Genomic DNA, 15,079 nt, shown 5'->3' on the forward strand with positions numbered 1-15,079 from the left:
CGTGCCCTCGGTTCTGGGCCTGGGTACCTCAGGCTGTTCTGTCTTCAGCCCCCAACAGCAGGGCCTCCTGGGCAGCTCAGGCCCACTGCCAGCCTGTGGGCACTTCACCACAGTCTCCCCACATGGCCACTCACCACCCCGGCTGCCCACTGGGCCCTTTGGGTCAATGGAGCACATTAGTTCAGCCACAAGAAATTCCTCCAAGATTTCCTTATAGCCCTGAGTCTGCAGATTAGGAGGCAACACTGTATCCCAGCTATAGAGAAAACGTTTGAGACCATGTTAACAGACAGTACTATTACCAACGATAACTGATATTTGTATAGGGCGATTGGATTTGCTTGTGTATTCCCTAGAGATACACATTTCAAGATCAAAATCAAAGATCAAGATCAAAGAAATGTTTAACCTACACACTGTTCTCCTATTGCCTTCACTCCAAGCTACATCTGCACATGGCTGGCCTGGGATGGTCTGAAACTCTCATCTGACCATGTCACTGCTGAAAAGATTCAGTGACTCCCATGTCCTTGGGATAATGTAGAACCCTCACTATGTGGCTATACTCCCTCCGAAGCCTCACCATCTCCCCTTCTCCTTTGACGTGTCAACACTTGGGTCCCGTACTATCCTCTAAATAGACAGAGCTCATTCCTCTTGGCTTGGAATACCCACCCTGGAACACCTTGACAGCCTGCACACTCCTATTTCTCCTTCCAAACCCTACTTCTCTTAAGCTCCCCCAGCCTTACTTCTCCATACCTGCCTCTGTAATCTGTTGTATTTTGTAAACACGTCTATTATTTTTCTTACACACCACTTCATACCCGACTCAGAGGTCCCTGACTGGGTCTTCCACACCTTGGGGTCCATGATTCCTAACACAGGTTCACAGTCCATGTTCACTGAGTGACTGATTTTTAAATTGGTCCCCATAAAGCCAATACCAGGCATCTTAAGAGGAGTGCACGTAGAGCTTGGAGCAAGAACCAGTCTAACTGCCTCATCGCCACTAAGAACAACAGCCATTCATTACATTAAGTGCCCACTGTGGACCAGTCTCCTGCTACTCATTCTACAAAAGTAATCCGTTTAGTCCTTCAGTAACACAGCAAGACACAATGATGCTATGAGCCAGGAAAGGGACTGTCCAGGGTCTCATGACTTCCCACCAGTGGCAGCATTGGCATCAGAATCCAGGCCTGTGGTCTCTGTGCCCCCAGATTGCCCTTCCACACCCTGCCATGCCTCCTCTAGTCTGGCAGGCAGCGGGTCAGTACCACTCTCTTCCCATCCATCACCTGCTGTGAAGTCACGGAGAGGGGCTGATGCTGCAGCCTCACTGGTCCTTCAGTGTCTGGCCTACAACCTAGAGGGAAATCCCACACCTGAATGCTGTCTTTTCATCTCTTGTTGATGACCATTCTCGTTGGCCTTCTCGAGGTGGTGAACTTGTTCATCTCTAAACATAGAGACTTATTAGGGGAGCTGTTACACCTCCGTTCCAGTCAGCCATGTGCGGCACTGTCACCAGGGAGCTCTGAGCACAGGCTGTGGTTTAACAGGCTGGCCAAGAATCTCATGGACTCCTAAGGCTGACTTAGTTTCAATCCTCATGCGGGTCTTTGCCATCCACTTCTCCGTTGCCCACATCATCCCTCCCTTCCCACCGTCACTGCAGAGTGGAAATATTAGAGGAAAAAAACAAGACATTTTGCAAGCAAATGTGGTATGTGGGTAATCATCCAAACTCTGACTTGTGACATTAACTGCCTGATCTTCCCGAGACACAGAGAGGAATGACTAATGAAGAACAAACAACTTCCAGCGCGGAGATGACTTACTCAATTCATGCTGTGAGGTGTGAGTAAGACTTCTTTGGGCAGAGGTACGGAGGAGACCTCTCTGCCCCCTGCATGTCTTTCCAGTTAATGGTGACTTCAACCACAGCAGGCACACAAGCAAAATCAAGAGAATTTCAGACGTGATCTCATCCAAACCTCCTAGGTAGAGAAACTGAGGCCCAGAGACAGACTTATCAGAGTCACATGCCACTGGTGGTCAAAACAAGAGGCTGGGTCCCCAGACTCCTGGTCTCTTAGTGGCTTAAAGTCACCAAAGTGAGCCAGACCTGCCCTAACAGAGGCAATCGTTTTTCACAAATTGCAGGAAAAGTGCCCAATGGATGGCATTTTCTCTGTTTCTTTGAACCTTCTTTTACAAGCTTTACAACCGTTTTGCTCAGCCCGGTGGATCCACTTTTAATATTTTATCTGGTAACTGAGCTCATGTTATTTTTTTTTCTGCTGCGGAAGTTGTTTCTCAAAAAACCTGTATGAGTCATTCTGTTTTGAGAGGCTGCCTATTAAAGTGTAGTCACATTTTCTAATGGAAATACTGTTCCTTGTTCTGCTGATATTATAGAATTAAAGCATTTCAGTGTTTCACAGAGAACACCTTGACTTCCAGGAACTCTGATACCTGGTCTAGTTGCACCTTGATAAAAGTTTTTCCTCGTGAGGGCACTATGTGAGTGAGTAGCTAGGAGGGGGCTCAACTGCAAGGTGGGGACAGAAGGGGTAGAAATCTCCAGATTCATGAGGGCTCCCCAGTTTATGTGTCCTGGAGCTTGGTGAGAGCCTCAGATCTCTGTGAGGGCAGGATGAGGGCCGGTATCTTTATTTTCTGTAGCCCAGGCCCTGGCACACAGTAGGTGCTTCCTAAGTGCTCGCTGAACTGCTTGGTGAATGGCCGTCAGTCTCTCTTACCTGGCAAAGTTGAGCCCAGGCTGTGTGCCCCAGGCAGAAGCAGAGAACTGGGTAGGAAGAGGGGAGGCTGAGAGCTTTGGGTCAGGAAATGCTGGGGGGTCAGTGTCTGCATGTGTCTTTGTATGTCCTGAGTGTGAGCCAGTGACAGGGGCAGCATGGGGGCCCAGGAAGACAGAGGGCTCAGGGTGAGACAGGCTGGAAAGGGAAGCAGCCAGTGTGAGTTCATCGGCTGGGGGGATTCAGAGCTCGGAGAGCTCCTCTCTCCTGTCCTGGGATTTTGGGGCCAGAAAACCCTGCGACGGAGCCATGCCTATGAGCCGTATTTCTGGTTGACTCCTTATTCTGCTGCAGTGACTGTTCTGATTGGCTGATGTGTGAAAGACCCAGGGGCCCCGGTCATTGGCGCCAGACTGCGTAGGTCGTGATCCCAGCTCTGCATCTGTTAGCTACATGTGACCTTGGAAAAGTGACTTGATCTGTGTGTCTCATTTCCTCCATCTCTGAAGCGGAATAATAGCGATCTCTACTTCATGGGGTGGTTTTGAGGATTCGATTAGTTAGTGCCTGAGAAACGCTCATCACAGAGCCGGGTAGTGGCAGGTGGAGTGTGAGCGCCCGCCGTATTGTCTTTCTCGTGTCCTTCATCGTTGCCCGACCAGAGCACCAGCCTTTGCCACAGTGTTCATGGTTTTCCTTCCATCCATGTCAGGTCTTGGCCAACAAGAGCCACCTCTGGGTGGAGGAGGAGGTCTGGCGGATGGAGATCTACCTCTCCCTGGGAGTGCTGGCCCTCGGCACACTGTCCCTGCTGGCTGTGACCTCACTGCCGTCCATTGCAAACTCACTCAACTGGAGGGAGTTCAGCTTCGTTCAGGTAAAGTAGTCTCTCGTCTGTCAGGGAGCTTCAGCTTGGCCCTGGCCCACCTCTCATGAGCAAGTACTCTGCCTTCAAGACCTGTCTGAGCGCTGATCATCCACACAGCAGCCACTCAGTCAGATGCCAGGCCTTCCTGGCGTAGAGGGCCTATCCCAGCCTTCTGATAGGAGGCTGCCCACTACAAGCTTAACCTCCCAGCACATGAGGAAGCCAGACACAGGCATGTGAAAAAATTACAGACCAGAACATTGAGTCCTGGGTCCACCATTCTCAGCTTCTAGAATTCTTGAGCTTTCCAAACAAAATTGAATGACATGAAGTCATTGGACATTTTGCTGGTCTAGGTAGGAGTCAGTGCCTAGTGAATGAAAGAGCCTAGCCCACCACCCTCTATCCCTCATCTCAACCTGGCTCTGTTGTTCCCCTTAACCCCTTGATTCACGCAGGGTGGATGGGAGATGAGCAGTAGGACCCCAGTTTATAGGGGATGTGACACAGCTTTTTCCCAAAGACATCATTCGTATGAAAAAAATCCAGAAAAAAAGGTCTGTCGGCCAGGTGCAGTGGCTCACGCCTGTAATCCCAGCACTTTTGGAGGCCAAGGTAGGTGGATCACCTGAGGTCAGGAGTTTAAGACCAGCCCGGGCAACATGGTGAAATCCTGTCTCTACTAAAAATACAAAAATTAGCTAAGTGTGGTGACAGGCACCTGTAATTCCACCTACTCAGGAGGCTGAGGCAGGAGAACCTCTTGAACCTGGGAGGCGGAGGTTGCAGTGAGCCAAGATCGTGCCATTGCACTCCAGCATGGGGGACAAGAGGGAGACTTCCTCTCAAAGGAAAAGAAAAAAGGGAAAAAAAAAAGGAAGTCTGTCATCAAATAAACTTGAGAAAAGATTTGCTTCCCCCTAGGAGATCATAATGCACTTTGGCACATCAAAGATTCTAATAACATCTACAACAAACAAACCTTTGTCAACCAGGCCTATTGGAGCGTTAGCACCCTCCCCCTCCTTTTTTCCAAATAACAACTAACAACACTTCACAAGCTGGGCGCTGTGGCACATGGCTGGGATCCCAGCTACTAACAGAGGCTGAGGTGGGAGGAACCTTGAGCTTGAGCAATCCTTCCAGGAGTCAGAAGTTCAAGTATCTAGCCTGGACATCATAGCAAGACCTCGTCTCTCAAAAAAAAAAAAGAACACTCCACAGAACAGACTCTGGGAAATGCTGCTAGTGGCAAGAGTTTCTTTATGCATTTGTTCATTCAACAAACATTTATTGAGTGCTTACTGCATGCCAGGCATCCTGCTAGGCCTGTGATGCAATAGAGAACAAGACAGGCAGAGCCATCTTTCCATGATAAAGGGAACGGAGGCAGGGACATTGTTTACATTTCTTTGGCATCTCCCACTGTTCTCCACACAGAATCTGCAGTCAGTGTTGGCGGATTAACTCCTCCCCTCCCATGGGTGGGAGCTGACTAATGCTATATCCTGTCATCGTATCAGGGCAGAGAACAGCCATCCTATCCACCCCCACCATCAACAGAAATCTGTGCAGGGAGGACATGGTACAGGACTCAGGGACAGTGACAGCGTAATGCTCTTATGTAATCCAAATTAATTGCGCCTGACCAGGGATGCTTCGCATCCATTGGAACAACACCAAGTTGTAGCCGTATGTTTTTTAAAGTGTGTCTGTCTCCGAATCTCCCTGGCTCTGCTCATCTCGGAAGGTCCCTGGAGGAGTGCTCAGGGCTGACGCATGCTAGCATACGAGAGAGGAAGAATTTTAGTTATCTGCCACTAATCCCCATGTGTCTCACACCCAAATCTAGGATTTTCCTCTTCCCACCTGGAGTATCCGGAGTGCATGGTTTATCCACAATTAAAACGGACTGCAGGTTGCTCTCCTCACCAGAAACTGCTCCCTTAAGCAGCCATAGATTACATGCCCTGGCTCTGGCTGCCAGAGAAAGCCGGTGGATTTGATTTTGTTAGCAAGAGCTGACTGAGACCCTAGCAGCTGCGTTCTACTTTACATATTAAAGAGTCGAAATACAAATAGGACAGTCCTTTTGTCACTGCAAGAGCAGGGAGGGGCTTAGGTGGGTAGAAAGGCAGGATTTTACTTGTGGAAATCAAATCTTGCCTTCCATCCACAAAAAACAGATGCCAATATGGAAGAGGCACTGTCAGTGCCAGGGAAGCCTGGGTTCTAGCTTTTCCTCCCCACAACCCTGCTCTGTAACTGTGGGCAGAGCAGGTCTGCTCCAAGAGCCTCAGTTTACACCCCTGAAAAATGGAGTTAATGCCCTACAGGGATTTTATGAGCCACAGTGAGATACTATGCATAAAAGAAAAATAAAAAGCATTTTGCTATTATTCTTAGGGTATCTGGTCACATTTCCATTATCCCCGACTAAGCTGCCAACCATCCATTTCTGAGTACAGTGGGAGACAGTGTGATGGAGGCCAGGGAACTCCAGCCCTGGGCCTCAAAGTGGTCCAGGTCAGTGTTTGCAAACTGGTGGACACTCACTAGTGGGTCATGCCATTGATTCAGTGGATCACAACCAGCATTTTAAAAATGAAATAAAATAGAACAACAAAGAAAAGAGTGGAGTGTTTTGCATGTTGTAGGGATATTTTTTCAGTTACCTGGGTTTGCTAGTTATATTTGCAAATGTAGCATATCTGGCTGTCTACCACGCAGCAGAGTAAAACATTCTTACTGTGAGTCCCTGCCAAATAGGTTGAAGCCAGAGCTCTCTTGGAGAAATAGAGATACCCAGGCTGCCTCCCATCTATGGACTCAGATGCTGAGGGATGGCTCTGGCAGTCTGTTTTTGCAGCTCCCTGGGTGACCGATAGGTGCGCGTGCTGTGGTATGTGGCAACCTCCAGTGGAGGGAAAATGGGCAGTGGAAGTGTAATACCTGAATTTCAGTCCCAAGACCCCCACTTACCTGATCAGACAAGCGTCCTAGGTTCTCGGAGCTTCTGTTGCTCACTTGTGTCTGTGTCCACCCCATACGGTCATCGAGAGGATTTGAGCTGGACACGTTAAATGCAGGATGCGTGCAGCCATCAGTGGCATGCTGGCTTTTGAGGTAAGCTGCAACCCTCTCCTGTAAAGTTAGCACGGCCAGTGAGAAGTCACCTGAGCACCATCACCCTCCCCTACCATACGTGACCGCAGCAGACACCAGGCTATGGGGACAACCATGGTTCTTGAGGGGCCTTGGCTGACCGCTAGATCCAGATCCGTAATGTTTTTGTTACCAGAAAGGGGTCCCGATCCAGACCCCAAGAGAGGGTTCTTGGACCTCACGCAAGAAAGAATTCGGGGCCTCTCCATACTCTCCGTAAAGTGCAAGCAAGTTTATTAAGAAAGCGAAGGAATAAAAGGAAGGCCACTCCACAGAGCAACTGCAGGCTGCTCGGCTGCTTCTGCTTACTGTTGCTTCTTGATTATGCTAAACGAGGGGCGGATTATTCATGAGGTTTCCAGGAAAGTGATGGCAATTCCCAGAAATAAGCGTTCCTTACCTTTTTAGAACATAGAGGGTAAATTCCTGACATTGCCATGACATTTGTAAACTGTCATGGCGCTAGTGGGAATATCTTTTAGCATGCTAATGCATTATAATTAGCGGATAACGAGCAACGAGGATGACCAGAGGTCACTCTCGTTGCCGTGTTGGTTCTGGTCCGTTTTGGCTGGCTTCTTTGCCGCAACCTACTTTATCAGCAAGGGATCTGAAGCCGACCTCTTATCTCATTCTGTGACCAGCAATGTTTAACCTCCTGGGAAGGCAGCCCAGTAGGTCTCAGCCTCATTTTACCCAGCCCCCATTCGCAGTGAAGCCGCTCTGGTATGAGCATCTCAGACACTTTGTTCAGCCAAAAACCACTGAAACAGTGTGTTGATTCCACAAAGAGACGACTTATGCATGCATTTATGCTTTCCTTCCCAAGGCTGTTTTCACAGTTTTACATTTTGTTTTGTGTTTCTTTGGGTACTTTTTGTTATTGTTATGGTTTGGGTTGTTCTAAGTGTTCCAATTCAGCCAGCTAAATATTGTTAGATATTAGATTGCAAAATACCCCAGTCAGAGCAGCTCACCTGTGCAGAAAAATGAGGGTTCAGCTTTTAGAACCTACGTTCTCTCCCAGAGCTAGAGGAACTGCCTGTGACCTTGCCCACTGCAGCCACCTGCCTGAAATAATGACAAGACCAGCCTGACCCCAGCTTCGTGAGCCATTGTCCAGGGCCCCTTCGCGCCATAGTAATTGAGCACCAGCAGGAGCTACAACAACCTGGCTGTTTCTTTTTTACTAACAGGCTTACGTATAATAAAAACGGCCCTAGCTTGGGGGTCTTATTAATTGCTTCATGACAGTCCCTCTCCTTCTTGTGGGCTTCTTTGGGTTCTGGGATTTTTAAATTGTTCCCAAGGAGAGAGAGTTTTCAGAAACAAACTCTCTGGAATCATGCAGGCTTCCCACTGGGACTGGAAAGTCAAAGGCCCTTTGTTATTGGCTGGCCTTTGACTGTCAGCCCTTGCTATGAACCACTAGCCTGAGGCTGGAGCTTCTTGCTGTCTGCACCATGGGATCTTGGATGGCACAAGCATGAGGCTATATGAACAGGAGGAGCTGACTGCCGCTGGTGGGCCCGGGAATAGTGTCTCCACACTGTCCCCGAGCAAAGCCCAGAGTGTCCAGCAAAATTCATCACTCTCCAGGTCAGGGGCTAGGGACAGTGGCCGACACAGACCACTGGAGCTACAGGGTATATCACCCGAAGGAGATGCGAAGGTCTTGCTGGGGCCACTGAGGCTGGCTTTCCCGGTCTGCATGGGCTCCCATTGCCGCACCTTCTGGGAAAGCCGCACAACACAGAGGTGGACAGCAAAGGCTCTCAGTGTGGCTCTGTCTAAGGAACAGATAGGTCCAGACCCTCCCCAGTCAAGTGACCTGGGCAGAGGAGCCCATGTGGACTTTTCGACCTGAAGCTAGCCGGGTGTGGTGACGAGAGTCTCCTGAATGAGAGGTTTAGTCCTGGCTGCACATCAGCCTTCTCTGCTGAACCTTAAAAAGCAACAGATGCCATGTCCTGCCCCAAACCAATTTCACATGAATTTCTGGGAGTGGGGCTTGGGCACTAATATTTTACCCAAGCTCCCCAGGTGATTCTAATGTGTAGCAAGGTTTGAAAAACGCAGCCTGATAGCCACAGACTGATAAACTCTCCAGGATAAAGCGCATTTCCCAGCCATCTTGGCAACACCTGTAAGTCCACAAGGAGGAGGGGTGGGAGGGCCCACAGTTAGTTAGGGCTGCGCACCTGGCTGGGGAACAACAGGGTGATTGACTTCAAGACCTATTCCTGATGGTCAGTGCTGGGGACCTTTTTAACCACAGTCTTCCACACCAAGAGGTTAGCATTTAGAAAAGTTGGAGTGGCTCAAAAGTTGCAGGGGATTTGGAATTCTTGATGGACACTTCTGGAAATGGCAAGGATTTGTTTATGTGTGACTAACAGTCAAGGAGGGTTTTCTTTGGGCGGTGACCAATTAAAATGATATAAATTCACTGGGGGTGACAGCACAAAGCCAACCATGGCTTCTTCACGCTTCGTGGTGAACCAGGAAGTTGTTAAAGACAGGCCAAGAAGATTCCGGAAGTGGACACAAAGCCAAGAAGAATCAGAGAGGGTGACGAAGGATAGAGAAGGTTTTATTTGGTTATTATACCTGGGCCCAAGAATGTTGTATGTGAGAATCTGTCTGTGAAATTTTGTGCAGCCATTGGAAAATGTTTATTATGTTTGGCAAAAGCATTACAAGCAATTCTCCCATACCATGTTCTTTCACTCACTGACGTTCACCATCCTCGTGTCTGTCCTGGAGCAGGTGCAAACAAAGGGCCACACACACACCAGGGGGGAGCAAGAACGAGGCCCCATATGGAATCAGACCCACTTAGAAACACTTCTGAGGGGAGTGCAAATGAGACAGTGTCTCTCAGCCAAGCCTCTGGATTGACGCTGACAAGCTGGTTTGAAGAGAATCCAGGAGGCTCAATCCATACAGAGGACCCAGAGGTCTCAGTGTGCCGCCACATTTAAATTAAACCCTCGCAATGTCTCCTTGGAGAAAATGCCTATGTGTTCATTGCTTGGTGGGTCACTGCTATTTCCATCCCTGTGTAATAGACATGGAAGGGCTCTCCTGCCCCAAATCTCTCAGTGGCTCCCTGGTGCTCCAAAATTCAGTCAGAGCCCCCCTGTGCCACTCCTCCCTCGCCCTCGGTACCCTCTGCTGTGTCACTGACTGCCCTGTCTAGGGGACTGGATGGAGGCCGCTGCATCTACTCAGCACTCCCCCCACCTCTAGCTTTAGCTTTGGGAATTACTTACCTCCCTGAAGTTGACTAAGTGGCTTGCCCAGAGTTCATATCAGTTGAACCAGCACCAACAGTAGAACCTGGATCTCTTCCTTGAAAGTCCATAAAAACTCGTACATGCCAAGAGGCTGGAGCCACAGAGCAGCACTTTCCAGCCAATTCCACATTGTAGCTCCTACAGAAAGTCATGATTTGGGTGGTGCATGAGCTGTTCTTGGCTGGAAGTGACCCACAAAAGCCCACACACGGTTCAAGGGGTGGGAAGCTCCATTGTAAAAGGGCTGGGACCATTTCCATTTGGAGTTGGGGTGGTATCTTCTCCCCACGGTCACTAATCTCCTCCAGATGGAAGAGGATGCCTGGTGGGGTTTCCCCCTGGGATGTTTATAACCCAGCCTGGGGCAGGAGGTGAAGATCTGGTGTGCATAGAGAGCATCTGTGTGGTGTTCTGGGGCTTTCTATACGGTGCCAGTTCACGCAGACTGCAGGCCCTGTGAGTCCCCCTCGCTACTGGTGCCAAATCCATGTGCCATCTGTAAATTATTCACTCTGCATTTATCTTCAAGTTGATTTAAAATCAATCCACTTTTTATCTGATCTTAACTTAGGCCAAATGTTATCTGTGAAATGATTTTGGCAGACACCCGTTACTCTAATATACATTAAAATACACACTAAACTAGTAATAAATAAATATGTATGTATAGGTGTGTGTATATATATATATTTAGAGACAGGGTCTTGCCCTGTCACCCAGGCTGGAGTGCAGTAGTGCAGTGGTACGATCTTGGCTCATTGCAGCCCTGACCTCTTGGGCTCAAACGATCCTCCCATCTCAGCCTCCCAAGTAGCTGGGACAACAGGCACATGCCATCACAACCTGGCTAATTTTTTTGTATTTTTTGTAGAAACAGGATCTCACTATGTTGCCCAGGCTGGTCTCGAAACCCTGGGCTCAAGCAGTCCGCCCGCCTAGGCCTCCCAAAGTGTTGGGATTACAGGCAAGAACCACCGCAGCAGGCCTTAAATGTTTTTGAAACTTCTTGGAACTTAATTCCATCTGAAATCATCCAGCATCCTCCAGAAATACAAATAACAAAGTTAAGGAAAAAGCATGGTTACTGAACAGAATCCACATGAATTGCTCAGTCCTTAGACACCTTCAGCACAGAAGCATTATTCCCATTTTCCTGTTATGGAAGCTGAGGCACAGAGTGCTGAGATAGTTATCATAAGATCACACAAAGAGAGTGATAGAGCTGGGGTTCCAACCCATCACCGTATTAAAGCCACCCTCCTTCCCCTCTGCCAGGCCGGCAATGAGTCCTTGGCAGGATCGCTGCATCTGTCATCCTCGCCCTCACTGCAGCCTTCTTTTGCCTCCACAGTCCTCGCTGGGCTTCGTGGCCCTGGTGCTGAGCACGCTGCACACGCTCACCTATGGCTGGACCCGTGCCTTCGAGGAGAGCCGCTACAAATTCTACCTGCCTCCCACCTTCACGCTCACGCTGCTGGTGCCCTGCGTCGTCATCCTGGCCAAAGCCCTGTTTCTCCTGCCCTGCATCAGCCGCAGACTCGCCAGGATCCGGAGGGGCTGGGAGAGGGACGGTGCCATCAAGTTCATGCTGCCCACGGACAACGCCCTGGCCGAAAAGACGAGCCACGTGTGAGGTGCTTGCCTTGGGCTCTGAAAACTAGGCACACGAGGGGTGGTGCCCTGAGCCTGTTAGGTTTTCTTTTCTTGGTGGTGCAAAGCAGTATAACTGTGTACAAATAGGAGGTTTGAGGTCCAAATTCCTGGGACTCAAATGTATGCAGAATGACATACACACATATGTGATATGTGTGTGATATGTATTTACATATATTCCACATATATAACAGGATTTGCAATTATACATAGCTAGTTAAAAAGTTGGATCTCTGAGATTTCAACGTGTAGATTTAAAAGCAAGTGCTGTAAGTTAAGAGAAGAGCAGATCATGCTATTGTGACATTTGCAGAGATATACACACACTCTTTATACAGGAGAGGCTTGTGTTGTGGTAGGTTCGATTTATCCCCGCGTTCCCCACCCCCGCAACTCCCCTTTTGCTACTTCCCCAAGGCTCTTGCAGAGCTGGGGCTCTAAGGGGGAGGGAAGACAACAGCTCTACCCAGAGCCACACTCCTGCAGCCATGCACAGGACTGAAGAGCCACCAGTGAGCAGGGGCTATGGAGGCCTGGGGGGAGCAAAAGCAGGGAGTCAGCCTGGAGTCTGTGCCTGGTCCTTTCCCCCATGGTAGGAGGATGAGGGGGTTGGGCTGAAGCTGCTCCACCTCATCCTCGCTGAGTGGGGGAGACTTTTTCCCTCAAAGTCAGCAGTCACCATGGAGCCTGCAAATTGATCCTCCTGTGAGAGTGAAGTCACCTCCCTGCCAGAGCCGTTAGTGAACCCTGGCTTGAGAACAAGTGTTAATTTCCTTCCCTCCTTTAAGCTGGTGATGAGCTCCCTTTAAACCACTGTGCCTTCTCACCCTTCCCATCTTTTGTTTGAACGTCTCCCAGGAAGGCCTAGAACAGACCCTTTAGAAATCAGCCCAAGGAGGAGAGAGAGAGAAAACAGTCTAGGGAGTAAAGCTCCCTGGGCGTCAGAGTTGAGCCCTTCCAGGGACCCCGCCTGGGCTGAAGGACTGTCTTCATTAAGTCGGTCCTGGGGAAAAATACTGGGGACTCCAAGTGTTCTCTGGCAGAGGACCCAGAAAACCACACTGGCTCCAAATTCCTCCTCATGGAGCATTACATTTGAAAACAGTGGGGAGCAACTTTTCCACCAAAGCTACAAACCTAAAACGCTGCTGTCCCAAAGCACAAGAGGAGGGAGCACCACTGGAGCCACAGGGCATCTGCCATCCAGTCACATGCCATCCTCTCTGCTTCCTCCTGACTCTGGCTTACTTCCCCTGTGGAGAAGCAGGTGTTCTCAGCTGAGCCCCAACCCCCTGCAGAACCAGGTGATCTTCCATCAAAAACAGCATCTTTGAACACAAAGCGGGTGAGGTCTTGGTGAGTCTCCTGGGCCTGAAGGCATCTTCTGATGGAAGGAAGAGAGTAGGGCCGGTGAAGGCTGCCCAGAGAGAGTGTCACAAATGAGGCTGCCCCTGCCCCCCAGGGAGGCTTCACGAGCTCATGTCTATGGAGCACATGAGGGTCCGTCAGTAAAAAGAGGGGGAAGCCCACTGCAAGGTTAGCTCATTAGGCACATGACTGATGGAGGAAAGACCATGCCGGGGAAGCTCTTCCTGCAGGTATTCTCCATCCGCCGCGCCAAGGCTGAGCAACAGAAGCTTGTCTCATAAATTGGCACTGATGGAGCATCAGCTGTGGCCCACAGAGAGCCTCGCCAAGAAGAGGGCAGGTGATGCAGAGATTTTAGCATTGCCTTGGCATAACGAGGGTCCGTTGATTCCTACTAAAGAGAGGCAGGGAAAGCATGGGCAATGGAGACCCACCAATGATCCCCAACCACGGTGAGTACCGGCTGCCTGCCCTGGGCCAGGGAATGGCTCCTTATACCAAAGCTGCTGACACAGAGCAGAGCCCAGTGCACGTCCTCCCTGTCCCACCCACCTCTGGCTGAAGGTGCTCATCAAGAGGGACGCGATTCCAAGGTGGGTGGCAGGAGGGAACAGGTGCCACCTGCTGGACAATCTGCTCACGATAGGCAGGCGGGCTGTGTGCTGAGCCCTGAGTGTGCGTCCACTGCTGTCCTCCCTACCTCACCAGGCCACTGGCAGCAGCAGCCCCTGAGAGCACATCACTCCCTACAGCCTAGTAAATTCCATGTGCCTCTGGGTACAAAAGTGCCTCAACAACGTGCTCTGGAAATCCCAAATGCCACGGTCTGAGGTTCATGTCTAATATCTATGCCTTGGAAAGAGTCTGTGTACTTTTTTTTTAGCCTGGTAGATGGTCTAAAAAGCAGTGCAAATAAACACCTAACCTTCTGCGAACTTCAGGCTTTTATTTCTGCCATGTAGATCACATATCCATTCGTTCACTGATTTGAGAAGCCTTCAGCTTGGAGCCGGCTCTCAGTCAGGCACTGGCAAGGTCTTGGGACTGGCAAGGTGAACATAGTGATCTGTGCTACAGCTGGCCAATGAGGAAGGGCAGACATGCCAGGGAGGAATGGGCAAGATCCAGGCGACAGAGTGTGGGGTGGGGGCGAGGGGATGTGAAAGGAAGGCTTCCTGGACTGGTCTCAAGGGTGAGGGCTGAGTCTAGGTAAAAGCAGCAGTGCTTGTCCAATTACAATGTCCCTGGGAGTCACCTAGGAATGTGGTTCAAACACAGGTTCTGATTCATGGTCTGGGGTGAGGCCTGAGATTGTGCACTTCTAATAAGCTCCTGGGTGACCTGGATGGTGATGATCCTCAGATACTCTGAGTAACAAGAGCTTAGATGGCTTTCTTTGCCTCTGCTGTGCTGTAGTCTAAGGCATACTAATCAGTGCATACACATCTCTGCCCCCTCTATCCTCCCCATGAGCCTGCATCCCCTGGCAGCCCTGGCAAGGTACACATCTGCACACTGCTAGGACCCCTGTGTTCTCTTAAAGGCAGAGGGAGAAGCACTCCCTCCCAGAGCCACAGCCTCACACTTGGTGTGCTTCAGAGGGGCTGCAGCACATTGGCCCTGGGTCCATCAGGAAAACAAGAGGCGCTCTCTTCAGAGACCACCCACCTGTCATGCAGCTGAGCCTTCCTGCTGAAGCAACCAGACTGTCTTACTGTACAGGGCGAGGGGACAAGAAACCCAGGATAGAAAGTGGTCTAGTGGCTAAAACCATTTCTTGGGAACAATAACCAAAAGATGGCCCTGCCATTTTGAGTTCATGATAAGGATTTTCCAAAGAAAGAACCATGGCAGGAAGTACACTCACGACAATTTTCAAGGTGAAAAGCATCTCGTGCTTGGAGGTTTCCTTTTGCACTGTGTCCTCCCATGCATAAAGCTGGAAGAGTTTACTTTACAAA

General features: G+C 49.9%; 1 protein-coding gene across 2 annotated transcripts in view; it reads left to right on the forward strand.

Moving 5' to 3' along the window:
* The window catches only part of STEAP3 (STEAP3 metalloreductase), a 39,096-nt gene extending 25,043 nt beyond the window's left edge, over nucleotides 1-14,053 (forward strand). For both annotated transcript variants that reach the window (XM_012468394.2, XM_012468393.2), the window contains exons 4-5: nucleotides 3,478-3,642; nucleotides 11,449-14,053. In XM_012468394.2, coding sequence (XP_012323817.2) covers nucleotides 3,478-3,642; nucleotides 11,449-11,730 — 447 coding nt within the window. In that variant the 3' untranslated portion in view covers nucleotides 11,731-14,053. The remainder of the gene's footprint in view (nucleotides 1-3,477; nucleotides 3,643-11,448) is intronic.
* Nucleotides 14,054-15,079: the final 1,026 nt, after the last annotated feature.

The sequence above is a fragment of the Aotus nancymaae genome, unplaced genomic scaffold (genome assembly GCF_030222135.1).
Source record: "Aotus nancymaae isolate 86718 unplaced genomic scaffold, 86718_ANA_hifiasm-v0.15.2.pri h1tg000029l, whole genome shotgun sequence".
Taxonomy (NCBI): domain Eukaryota; kingdom Metazoa; phylum Chordata; class Mammalia; order Primates; family Aotidae; genus Aotus; species Aotus nancymaae.